Source organism: Myxocyprinus asiaticus, chromosome 4 (assembly GCF_019703515.2).
Source record: "Myxocyprinus asiaticus isolate MX2 ecotype Aquarium Trade chromosome 4, UBuf_Myxa_2, whole genome shotgun sequence".
Taxonomy (NCBI): domain Eukaryota; kingdom Metazoa; phylum Chordata; class Actinopteri; order Cypriniformes; family Catostomidae; genus Myxocyprinus; species Myxocyprinus asiaticus.
The window spans coordinates 6,980,358-6,993,542 of NC_059347.1; the positions used below are offsets into that span (position 1 = coordinate 6,980,358).

Genomic DNA, 13,185 nt, shown 5'->3' on the forward strand with positions numbered 1-13,185 from the left:
ATCTCACGTGACATACTCTCCACGAGAGTCATGTCCGCCATTTTGTGCACTTCCCTCCTTACACACACACACTCTCTCTCTCTCACACACACCTTCCTCATGTGTTATAGGATTATTTTGGTTACCATATCTAATCATGTCACTGTTTAGTTTGTAGTTGTAAGTCGGAAGTTTATTGACTGCATTGTATTAATTATTAATTGATATTACTAAATAAATAAACTTTGTTATATTTCAAAGAGATGTCTTTTAGTTTGTTTTGCATACACATGTGTCAAATGCTGACGGGATGTCAGTGCTTGGATTCAAGCCTTCATCGTTTTTTTTTTTTCGAAAATCGATGTTGATTTTCCTAAGAGAACAATCTAATATTGAGACTGTTATACTATCTGGTTATTAGTCCCTGATTCCAGGGTGGTGCCACGGCAATATTAATCCTTATTAATATTCTATTGATTTTTGATAATTGATAATTATCTTTGATGATTGTTGAATTTGAAGGATCAATAAGCTAGTGTTAATTTTAATTAATGTTTCATCGATGTTAGTTATTTGTGATCATCTTTGATAATTGTTGATTTAAAGGATTAAAAAAGCTAACACTGATTCTCATCAATGTTCTATTGATTTTAATAATTAATAATTATCTTTGATCATTATTAATTATTGCTAATAACCAAACCCGCTCCTAAACCTAGCACACTACATTTACTGGAGCCCCATATTAAGTTTTAATGAGTTAGATTTTATTATTTAATTTAAATATTAATTAATAACTAAAGAAATAATTACCAATTATTTCTGATAGTAACACTGATCTAAATAACCAGTAAAGCCCTACATCTGTTAGAAAAAAAACTCAAGCTATCAATCTCTGCCTACCCCTCATCCAGTACCTTAAACCAATCCTCCAACAGATTAAGTAGAAGAGCGATGTGAGAGGCGAGCCACGAGACTGCGTCAGCCGTCCCTCCAGTGCCTAGCTTGGCCTAGTTTCGCTCCTGCACTAAAACCCCCTCCAGAAACCCCCGGTTAAGGACTGAATGGGTCAGCGGAAATAATTCCTCCCCACCCCTTCTCTTCGACATGCTACCTCACCACATATCGCAATTGTTCCCAATTCTTATTTTCTCACTTCTGCACACCCCACTTTTCATCCCTCCATCCATTTTCCCTGCACTCTGTGGCTAGATCAGCATATTTTAGCTTCTTCCTCTCATGGGCTGCCTCCAGTCCCTCTTCCCATGGGACAGTAAGTTCAATCATTATGACTTTTCTAGCTGATGCCGACCATAACACTATGTCTGGCCTCAAGGAGGTAGTGGTGATGTCAAAAGGAAATTTTAGCTGCTGGCCAAGGTTGACCACCATTGACCAATCACTCCCATGTGCCAGGATTGATCTTTCCTCCTTCCGTGCCGTGTGCAGCACCCCACTTTTTAACAAACTCAATGTACTTCCTCTGAGGAGCATGATGGCCTTTGTTGACCTTTATTCTACACACCTCAAAGATCTCTGCCAGCTTTTGCAGAACCTGATCATGCCGCCACCTGTACTGTCCTTGTGCCAAGGCTTTCTTGCACCCAGCCAACATGTGCTGCAGATTTGTTCTTGGGGCCACGCAGAGGGGACAAATCTCCTCTTTACCATACTACAGAGACAAATTTCCAGGGCTTGGGAGAGTGTCATAGGTGGATCTAATTAGAAAACTTAGCCTGGCCTGGGGTATCTTCCACAGGTCAGCCCATCCAAAAACTCTTAGATGCACCTTCCCATACTGCACAGCACCCTTGCTGCTGCTGCTGGCTGACTGCTTAAAAAATATGTTGTAGTAGTGCTTTAAATATAGTACAGGATGAACAGAATTCACAGATCACCCCTTTTTAGTTGTTATTTGCATTTTCCACACTGTCCCAACTTTTTTTTAAATTGGGGTTGTAATTAATTGCACAAAATTGCCATGCTTTGACAGCACTTCGTTGACAGCACTTTCAAAAATTAATTAAAATATTCCCAGTGCTCTTTCATAAATGCAATGGTTCTGGTCTTACCTTAGCCTTTTCTTTGAAGGGTATCAACTCCTCCATCCGTTTCTTCAGCTCCAGACATTCTTCCTGAGACACACGCAACTCTTGTTGTGCTTTTTCAAACTGGGCATGCAACCCCTGCAGTCCTTTTGAATGGTGTTCCACAGCATCTGCAACAGATTTCTCTCCCAGAGCATGTATGTCTTTGGCTTTAGCTTCATTCCCTTCATTGCTCTTCTCCTACAGAGTCATAAGAAAGGCAGGTACATTTACAAGTCATTTTCACAGTTGTTGTCAAATTTTTACTTACAGATGTTAAAATGTACATTTATGCATAAACAACGCATATTCGTTGTTCAGCAACTTGGCCTGCCAAGTCACAGTGAAGTAAAAAGGAAGAAATAGGATAGATTGTATCAAGGGCGCAGGTTTGGTTTGAAAGTTGGTAGGGACATATTGTAAGGATAATATTCAAAATGTTGGTATTAAGAAAATGCAAGAAAGTCAGTCCGGTAATATATGAAAAATAACATTACTAGCCTACCTCAAATAACAGGTCTCATTTCTTATTTCTCTGCCTCACCATACTAAATATTAGCCTTTTTTTATTTCTAAAAATAAACTAAAAACTCACTACTAGGGCTACACGGTTTGGATAATTAATAATGTGACAGCAATATGCGATGGGATATACCTAAGATTAATGTGTAAAAATCTAATTTTATCTTTTTCAAGAAGATTTACCATGAGAAAATTATATCCAAAGGACATGAAGTGACATTCTGTAAACCATATTATCCAGCATTAAACAACTGGAAATATAAACAAAGGGTAGGCTAAATTAACAATTTACATGTGCAAAATGAAATCACAAGATGAACAAATAATGGGAGGAATGGAGCATTGACATTTTCCCCCACTTTCTGCTTGAACTTCTGCAGTTAATAATAATCATCATGATGGCGCCGCGGATGGCTGCCTCAGTGTGGAGCTCCTCAGTTCTTTTGTTGTTTTTGTTTGTTTGTCCTGTGTTTAGTAATCTTTTTCCAGTCAGTTTTAACAGAGACGAACTGCTAAACATTCGACAGCATGTACCAGACAATCTTTTCCCGGTTTTCGAATATTCAGACGTTTTGCTAGACATTTTATTTGGAGGCGCACTCTGCTGTTCAAGAGACGCAGGCGAGGGAGATGAGCCGGTGCGCTGGTCAAACTCCGTCGGCATGGATTTCGAACAGCGCTGCCGAGTATTCACTTAGCGAATCTCCGCTCTCTTCCTAACAAAACGGACGAACTACATCTCCTCACCTGCACAAACAAGGACTTTTTTCAACCTCTCCTGCTTTGTGCTTCACAGAAAACTGGCTGAGTGAAGCCATTCCAGACAGTGCGTTACATCTGCCAGGCTTCCAGCTGTTCAGAGCGGATCGCATCATGGAGTTAATGGGGAAAACGAGAGGCGGTGGAACATGCTTTTATATCAATGAAAGTTGGTGTACAGATGTAACAACCTTAAAGAGGATGTGCTGTCCTAATTTGGAAGCGCTCTTTATTAACTGTAAGCCTTTCTACTCGCCGCGGGAGTTTTCCTCGTTTATTTTGGTGAGTGTGTATAATAGCACCAAATGCGTGTTTGAACACAGCGCTGCAACAGCTGGCTGATCAAATCACAGACATGGAACAACAATACCCGGACTCAGTTATTATTATTGTTGCAGATTTTATAAAGCAAATCTCACATGTGAACTGCCCAAATACAAACAGCACATCACATGCCCCACCAGAGACAGGAACATACTGGATCATTGTTACACAACAATAAAGGATGCATATCGCTCTGTACCTAGAGCAGCTTTGGGACTCTCTGATCAATGTTTGGTTCATCTTCTTCCAACCTACAGGTAGAAATTAAAATCAACCAAGCCAGTAGTAAGGACTGTAAAGAGATGGACCAATGAAGCAGAGCGGGAACTACAAGCCTGCTTCGACTGCACAGACTGGAATGTTTTTGAGGCTGTAGCCACAGACCTGGATGAGCTCACATATACAGTTACATCATATATCAGTTTCTGTGAGGATATGTGCATTCCTACTAGGACTTATTTAAAGTTCAACAACGACAAACTGTGGTTTACAGCAGAGCTCATGCAGCTTCGTCAGGCCAAAGAGGATGCTTACAGATTTGGGGATAAAGTTTTGTACAATCAGGCTAGGAACACAATGAACAGGGAAATCAGAGTGGCTAAAAGAAGATACTCTGAGAAGCTGAAAAACAAGTTTTCAGCTAACGACCCTGCATCAGTGTGGAGTGGCATGAAACAACTCACAAATTACAGGACTCCTACTCCTAACCCCCTCCTCCCCCCTCCTGTTACTCAACCTGCACTTAAGATCTGTGAAGATGATGTGAGCTGTGTCTTTCGGAAACAAAAGACGAGGAAGCCTTCAGGCCCATATGGCGTCTCACCAGCGTGACTTTGATCCTGTGCTAACCAGCTGGCCTTCATCTTCACACAGATCTTTAATAGATCACTGGAGCAGTGTAAAGTCCCATGCTGCTTCAAATGCACAATTATTATTCCTGTCCCAAAGAAACCAAAAATCACAGGACTTAATGACTACAGACCTGTCGCCCTGAAGTCTGTGGTCATGAAATCATTTGAGAGACTGGTGTTGGCCCACCTGAAGAACATCACTGGACCCTTTCTAGATCCCCTTCAATTTGCTTATCGAGCAAACAGGTCTGTGGATGATGCAGTCAACATGGGATTGCATCATATCCTGCAACATCTGGACAGACCAGGGACATATGCAAGGATCCTTTTTGTGGACTTCAGCTCGGCTTTCAACACCATAATCCCAGCTATACTCCAGAATAAATTACACCAACTCTCTGTTCCCATGTCTATCTGTCAGTGGATTACCAGCTTTCTGACGGACAGGCAACAGCTTGTGAGACAGGGGGAACTCACTTCCAGCACCTGTACAATCAGCACTGGTGCCCCCCAGGGATGTGTGCTCTCCCCACTACTCTTCTCCCTCTACACCAATGACTGCATTGCCAAAGACCCCTCTGTCAAGCTCCTGAAGTTTGCAGACAACACCACTGTCATAGACCTCATCCGAGATGATGATGAGTCTGCATACAGAAGGGAGGTTGAACAGCTGGCTGTCTGGTGCAGTCAAAACAACCTTGAGCTGAACACGCTCAAAATGGTGGAGATCATTGTAGACTTTAGGAGGAACACCCCAACACTGACCCCCCTCACCATTCTAAACAGCACTGTAGCAGCAGTTGAGTCATTCAGGTTCCTGGGCACTACCATCTCACAGGACCTGAAGTGGGAGACCCACATTGACTCCATTGTGAAAAAGGCCCAGCAGAGGTTGTACTTCCTTCGCCAGCTGAGGATATTCAACCTGCCACAGGCGCTGCTGATACAGTTCTACTCAGCAGTCATTGAGTCCGTCCTCTGCACTTCAATAACTGTCTGGTTTGGTTCAGCTACGAAATCAGACATCAGAAGACTACAAAGGACAGTTCGGACTGCTGAGAGGATTATTGGTTGCCCCCTGCCCACCCTTCAAGAACTATACACTTCCAGAATGAGGAAAAAGGCTGAAAAAATCACTCTGGACCCCACTCACCCTGCCCACTACCTTTTTGAACTGTTGCCTTCTGGCCGACGCTTCAGAGCTCTGAGCACCAGAACCGTCAGGCACAGGAACAGTTTTTTCCCTCAGGCTATCCATATCATGAACAGTTAAATTGCCCCATTGAACAATAACTATGTGCAATACACAGTTTAGTCTTTCTTATATTTATCCAACACATCCAGCCTCTTCTGCCATTTCAATCCTCTGGGGAAAAAAAAAAAAAAAACATTTGCACTGTACATAATAGATTTGTATTTGCACTGTACATAACAGATTGTATTAGATTTGCACTACCCATGTGTATGTGTGTATGTATGTATGTACAGGTGCATCTCAATAAATTAGAATGTCGTGGAAAAGTTCATTTCAGTAATTCAACTCAAATTGTGAAACTCGTGTATTAAATAAATTCAATGCACACAGACTGAAGTAGTTTAAGTCTTTGGTTCTTTTAATTGTGATAATTTTGGCTCACATTTAACAAAAACCCATCAATTCACTATCTCAACAAATTAGAATATGGTTACATGCCAATCAGCTAATCAACTCAAAACACCTGCAAAGGTTTCCTGAGCCTTCAAAATGGTCTCTCAGTTTGGTTCACTAGGCTACACAATCATGGGGAAGACTGCTGATCTGACAGTTGTCCAGAAGACAATCATTAACACCCTTCACAAGGAGGGTAAGCCACAAACATTCATTGCCAAAGAAGCTGGCTGTTCACAGAGTACTGTATCCAAGCATGTTAACAGAAAGTTGAGTGGAAGGAAAAAGTGTGGAAGAAAAAGATGCACAACCAACCGAGAGAACCGCAGCCTTATGAGGATTGTCAAGCAAAATCGATTCAAGAATTTGGGTGAACTTCACAAGGAATGGACTGAGGCTGGGGTCAAGGCATCAAGAGCCACCACACACAGACGTGTCAAGGAATTTGGCTACAGTTGTCGTATTCCTCGTTAAGCCACTCCTGAACCACAGACAACGTCAAAGGCGTCTTACCTGGGCTAAGGAGAAGAAGAACTGGACTGTTGCCAGTGGTCCAAAGTCCTCTTCAGATGAGAGCAAGTTTTGTATTTCATTTGGAAACCAAGGTCCTAGAGTCTGGAGGAAGGGTGGAGAAGCTCATAGCCCAAGTTGCTTGAAGTCCAGTGTTAAGTTTCCACAGTCTGTGATGATTTGGGGTGCAATGTCATCTGCTGGTGTTGGTCCATTGTGTTTTTTGAAAACCAAAGTCACTGCACCCGTTTACCAAGAAATTTTGGAGCACTTCATGCTTCCTTCTGCTGACCAGCTTTTTAAAGATGCTGATTTCATTTTCCAGCAGGATTTGGCACCTGCCCACACTACCAAAAGCACCAAAAGTTGGTTAAATAACCATGGTGTTGGTGTGCTTGACTGGCCAGCAAACTCACCAGACAGGAACCCCATAGAGAATCTATGGGGTATTGTCAAGAGGAAAATGAGAAACAAGAGACCAAAAAATGCAGATGAGCTGAAGGCCACTGTCAAAGAAACCTGGGCTTCCATACCACCTCAGCAGTACCACAAACTGATCACCTCCATGCCACGCCGAATTGAGGCAGTAATTAAAGCAAAAGGAGCCCCTACCAAGTATTAAGTACTTATACAGTAAATGAACATACTTTCCAGAAGGCCAACAATTCACTAAAAATGTTTTTTTATTGGTCTTATGATGTATTCTAATTTGTTGAGATAGTGAATTGGTGGGTTTTTGTTAAATGTGAGCCAAAATCATCACAATTAAAAGAACCAAAGACTTAAACTACTTCAGTCTGTGTGCACTGAATTTATTTAATACACGAGTTTCACAATTTGAGTTGAATTACTGAAATAAATGAACATTTCCACGACATTCTAATTGATTGAGATGCACCTGTATGTGTGTGTCTGTACGTATGTGTATAATTAGTTTTATTTTTTATTATAATCTATTTCTTGCTGTTTTTGTATTGTTTTTGTATTGTTGTACACTGGAAGCTCCTGTCACCAAGACAAATTCCTTGTATGTGTAAGCATACTTGGCAATAAAGCTGATTCTGATTCTGAATTCAGGATGAACTTCAAAGAATTAGTCATTAATCTTACAGTTCATACAAAATCTTTGTTTAAACACTGGCCCTTAACACTTACTTAGTTTACTCATTTTAAACATGACCTTCACTGCACATAAATAACTAATATTGGCATTATATTCATGATGTTAGCCAGAGGGGAACTGGTCCCCACTGTGAACCTGGTTTCTCCCAAGGTTATTTTTCTCCATTAACCAACATTTTATGGAATTTTGAGTTCTTTGCCACAGTCGCCTTCGGCTTGCTCACTGCGGTTCTAAATACAATTATGATTTAATTATTTATTTTTATACACAATTTACAATCATATTTAATCAGACTACACAATGATGACTCTAAGAATTTATAGATTTTACAGTTTTCATTTTCTGTTAATGCATGATTTTCTGTAAAGCTGCTTTGAACAATGTGTGTTGTGAAAAGTGCTATACAAATAAAAATGACTTGACTTTCCAACTCCCCTCACTCCCACATAATATTTTCTCATATTGCTTATTTATATGTACAGTACTTGTAAATGTAATCTGAAAAAGTAGGCCAAAGGACAAAGTAGGCTTTAGGTTTGCAACTAATTACCTTTTTGATCACAAATGCCTTATTTTTATTTATTTATTTATTTTTTGACAAAACACTTTTTCAATCTATCCCGATGTTGTTCTAAAATGTGCAAAATAAAACATTCATTGGGAGTTATACTTGCAACTTAAAATCCTGCATCTCTTACACAATCGTTCAAATTTTAAGGTGTCTTCTTCAAGAGGGGTTCCCCTTAACCTAACCCAACAGTACTCTGAAAAAATAAATAAAATGAAAATGAAAATAATCTTAAATATTTAGTTTTCGTTTTTGTTTTTAAACCCGCTATCACCTTAACATGAAGATGCCACTAGGCGGCGATAGCACGAGCAGGTGTCCTATTGCCCTCATTACATTAGCAAAGACAGAGCGGGAGGGAATCACTACAGTATATCATGGAGAGAAGCAAAGGAGGTAGAAAAGTACGGTGACCAAAAGTTACCAGGTATGTCCCGTCATTTCTCTAAAAAATATAATTATGTCCCGGTTTCAGCTGTTAGGCTCACTGTTTTCATTTTTTTTTTTTTTTGTCTTTGAAATTAAATATCATCAGTGTCCTTCTTGGTATCGTGTCTGGTATAGATTGCAGGTAAGGGAAGATATTTTTATTGCATTGCACGATGTTTTGACGATACGTTCATTCTAGTTTTGCAGCAATCCGCTCAGAATATATCTGGGTTACCATGACAACGACTCGCACGCTGCCATCATCCAATGCAAATTAGAAATGCCCAAATGAAAATGCATGTTCAACAAGCTGAAAGAAGCCGATCATTTCTTTGCACAACACGTGTTAAATGGAATTTAAATGTTTTGCTGTCACTGTAAAAAACAAATTGTTTTAAACAGTATAAGTACTTTAATTTTGAAATATGGAATTGTATTTTAACTTTTAAGTTCCAATGTTGCAAATTTTGTGTAAAAATATATAGCTGACAAGACATTTCACGCACTGACAAGTCATATCATTATTACACAAGCAATATGACATCATATTACAAATATCTAATATGTGGTTAAAATCATATAAAACAATATATTATAAAATAAAACAACATTTCACAAACTAAAAGATGTTGTATTGTTGTATTTAACTACATATTTTAATACAATGTATGTATATATACACTGGCAGCCAAAAGTTTGGAATAATGATTTTGCTCTTTGGAAAGAAATTGGTACTTGCCTTCAACTGATCACAATGTCTGGACATTAATAAAAATTTCTGAAATAAATAAATAAATATTTCAGAACTTCTTACACTAGCTGAGGACATGTGAGGCATCTATTTCTCAAACTAGAGACTCTGATGTACTTATCCTCTTGTTTAATTGTACATCTGGCCTTCCACATCTCTTTCTGTCCTTGTTAGAGCCAGTTGTCCTTTGTCTTTGAAGACAGTAGTGTACACCTTTGTATGAAATCTTCAGTTTTCTGGCAATTTTAAAGCCTTAATTCCTCAAAACAATGATTGATTGACAAGTGTCTAGAGAAAGCGGTTTCTTTTTTTTTGCCATTTTTGACCTAATATTGACCTTAAGACATGCCAGTTTATTGCATGCGGTGGCAACTCAAAAACAAACACAAAGACAATGTTAAGCTTCATTTAACGAACCAAATAGCTTTCAACTGTGTTTGATATAATGGCAAGTGATTTTCTATTACCAAGTTAGCAATTTAGCATGATTACTCAAGGATAAGGTGTTGGAGTGATAGCTGCTGGAAATGGGGCCTGTCTAGATTTGATCAAAAATGACTTTTTTCAAATAGTGATGGTGAATTTCTTTGCGAAACAGCAAAATCTGTACATTATTCCAAACTTCAGGCCGTCAGTGTATGCATATACAGTGCATCCGGAAAGTATTCACAGCGCTTCACTTTTTCCACATTTTGTTATGTTACAGCCTTATTTCAGAATGTATTAAATTCATTATTTTCCTCAAAATACTACAAACAATACCCCATAATGACAACATGAAAGAAGTTTGTTTGAAATCTTTGCAAATTTATTAAAAATATAAAAAAAAATAAATAAAAAAAAAATCAAAAAAAAAAACAAAAAAAAAAACAAAAAAAAAAAAATCACATGTACATAAGTATTCACAGCCTTTGCCATGACACTCAAAATTGAGCTCAGGTGCATCCTGTTTCCACTGATCATCCTTGAGATGTTCCTACAACTTGATTGGAGTCCATCTGTGGTAAATTCAGTTGATTGGACATGATTTGGAAAGGCACACACCTGTCTATACAAGGTTTCCAACAGTGGATGTCAGAGCACAAACCAAGCCATGAAGTCCAAGGAATTATCTGTAGACCTCCGAGACAGGATTGTATTGAGGCACAGATCTGGGGAAGGGTACAGAAACATTTCTGCAGCATTGAAGGTCCCAATGAGCACAGTGGCCTCCATCATCCGTAAATGGAAGAAGTTTGGAACCACCAGGACACTTCCTAGAGCTGGCCGCCCGGCCAAACTGAGCGATCGGGGGTGAAGGGCCTTAGTCAGGGAGGTGACCAAGAACCCGATGGTCACTCTGACAGAGCTCTAGCGTTTCTCTGTGGAGAGATGAGAATCTTCCAGAAGAACAACCATCTCTGCAGCACTCCACCAATCAGGCCTGTATGGTAGAGTGGCCAGACGGAAGCCACTCCTCAGTAAAAGGCACATGACAGCCCGCCTGGAGTTTGCCAAAAGGCACCTGAAGGACTCTCAGACCATGAGAAACAAAATTCTCTGGTCTGATGAAACAAAGATTGAACTCTTTGGCTTGAATGGCAAGTGTCATGTCTGGAGCATACCAGGCACCACTCATCACCTGGCCAATACCATACCTACAACAGTGAAGCTTGGTGGTGGCAGCATCATGCTGTGGGGATGTTTTTCAGCGGCAGGAACTGGGAGACTAGTCAGGATCGAGGGAAAGATGAGTGCAGCAATGTACAGAGACATCCTTGATGAAAACCTGCTCCAGAGCTCTCTGGACCTCAGACTGGGGCGAAGGTTCATCTTCCAACAGGACAACGACCCTAAGCACACAGCCAAGATAACAAAGGAGTGGCTACGGGACAACTCTGTGAATGTCCTTGAGTGGCCCAGCCAGAGCCCAGACTTGAACCCGATTGAACATCTCTGGAGAGATCTGAAAATGACTGTGCACCGACACTCCCCATCCAGCCTGATGGAGCTTGAGAGGTCCTGCAAAGAAGAATGGGAGAAACTGCCCAAAAATAGGTGTGCCAAGCTTGTAGCATCATACTCAAAAAGACTTGAGGCTGTAATTGGTGCCAAAGGTGCTTCAACAAAGTACTGAGCAAAGGCTGTGAATACTTATGTACATGTGATTTCTTTTTCGTTTTTTATTTTTAATAAATTTGCAAAGATTTCAAACAAACTTCTTTCATGTTGTCATTATGGGTTATTGTTTGTAGAATTTTGAGGAAAATAATGAATTGAATCCATTTTGGAATAAGGCTGTAACATAACAAAATGTGGAAAAAGTGAGCACTGTGAATACTTTCCGGATGCACTGTACGTACGTAGGTACGTACGTATGTATGCATATATGTATGTATGTACGTATGTATCGCATCCCAGGTGTCCCAATTTGAGACTTTCAAAATCTGGCCACCCTACAGAAAACATGCTAGCTGTGTCTGGGACTTCAATTATGACTCATTTGAACTTTTATTTGAATGACTGTTCATTGTGTTGTCAATGCATTATGTTAAAACAAGGAGAACAGAAACAATATTATATCCAGTCATTTATTATGACTTTCTCTCTCTCTCTCACACACACACACACACACACACACACACACACACACACATGCACGCACACACACAGTCTTTTCATAAAAGCATTATTTACAAACTACATTTGGGTGTCCAGCTATATGACCCACGTTGCACAATTGCCTGTTTTCCCTATGTATCATTTGATATAAAAACTAAAATGTAAGAAAAACTAAAACTAAACTAACAAATATTTAAAAACGAAAACTAACATGGCCTGTGTACCTCATCAAGTACTGATGCTTACTACCACCCCTGGAGTCGCGAGTTAAAATTCAGGGTGTGCTGAGTGACTCCAGCCAGGTCTCCTAAGCAACCAAATTGGTGGGTTGCTAGGGAGGGTAGAGTCACATTGGGTAACCTCCTTGTGGTCGCGATTAGTGGTTCTCGCTCTCAATGGGGCGCGTGGTAAGTTGTGCGTGGATCGCGGAGAGTAGCATGAGCCTCCACATGCGGAGTCTCCACGGTGTCATGCACAACGAGCTACGTGATAAGATGCATGGATTGATGGTCTCAGAAGCGGAGGCAACTGGGACTTGTCCTCCGCCACCCGGATTGAGGTGAGTAACCGCGCCACCACAAGGATCTACTAAGTAGTGGGAATTGGGCATTCCATATTGGGAGAAAAGGGGATAAAAAAAATAAATAAAACTAACAAACAAAATGAAAACTAAACTAAACTGGAGTGAAAAATGTAAAACGAAATAGAAATAAAAACTAAATTTAAAATTTCAAACTATTATAACCTTGGTCCAGACACACTCCAAACTTTCCAAACAGCCTAAAACATAATGTAGATTTCAAAGTATGAGGGAATTATACAAAAATGCAAAATAAGTAAATACAGAAGCAGTGTTGTCATGAAAGTGGAGCTGGAGTTCCGCTGGGGCAAAATTTGCATGACAGTGCATCTAACAAGGAAACAACCCGGCATAATATCTTTGATGCATCCTTCATTAGAGTTCAAATCATAAGGAAGCGGGTCATGAAAACAAACTCCGAAACTGGCATTACTCTGTGCGGTCAGAGCCGCA

The 13,185-nt window shown here is 40.0% G+C and overlaps 1 protein-coding gene across 2 annotated transcripts in view; it reads right to left on the reverse strand.

The window, feature by feature from the left end:
* The window catches only part of LOC127435450 (CAP-Gly domain-containing linker protein 1-like), a 96,927-nt gene that overhangs the window by 36,803 nt on the left and 46,939 nt on the right, over nucleotides 1-13,185 (reverse strand). For both annotated transcript variants that reach the window (XM_051688963.1, XM_051688972.1), the window contains one exon: nucleotides 2,052-2,267. In XM_051688963.1, coding sequence (XP_051544923.1) covers nucleotides 2,052-2,267 — 216 coding nt within the window. The remainder of the gene's footprint in view (nucleotides 1-2,051; nucleotides 2,268-13,185) is intronic.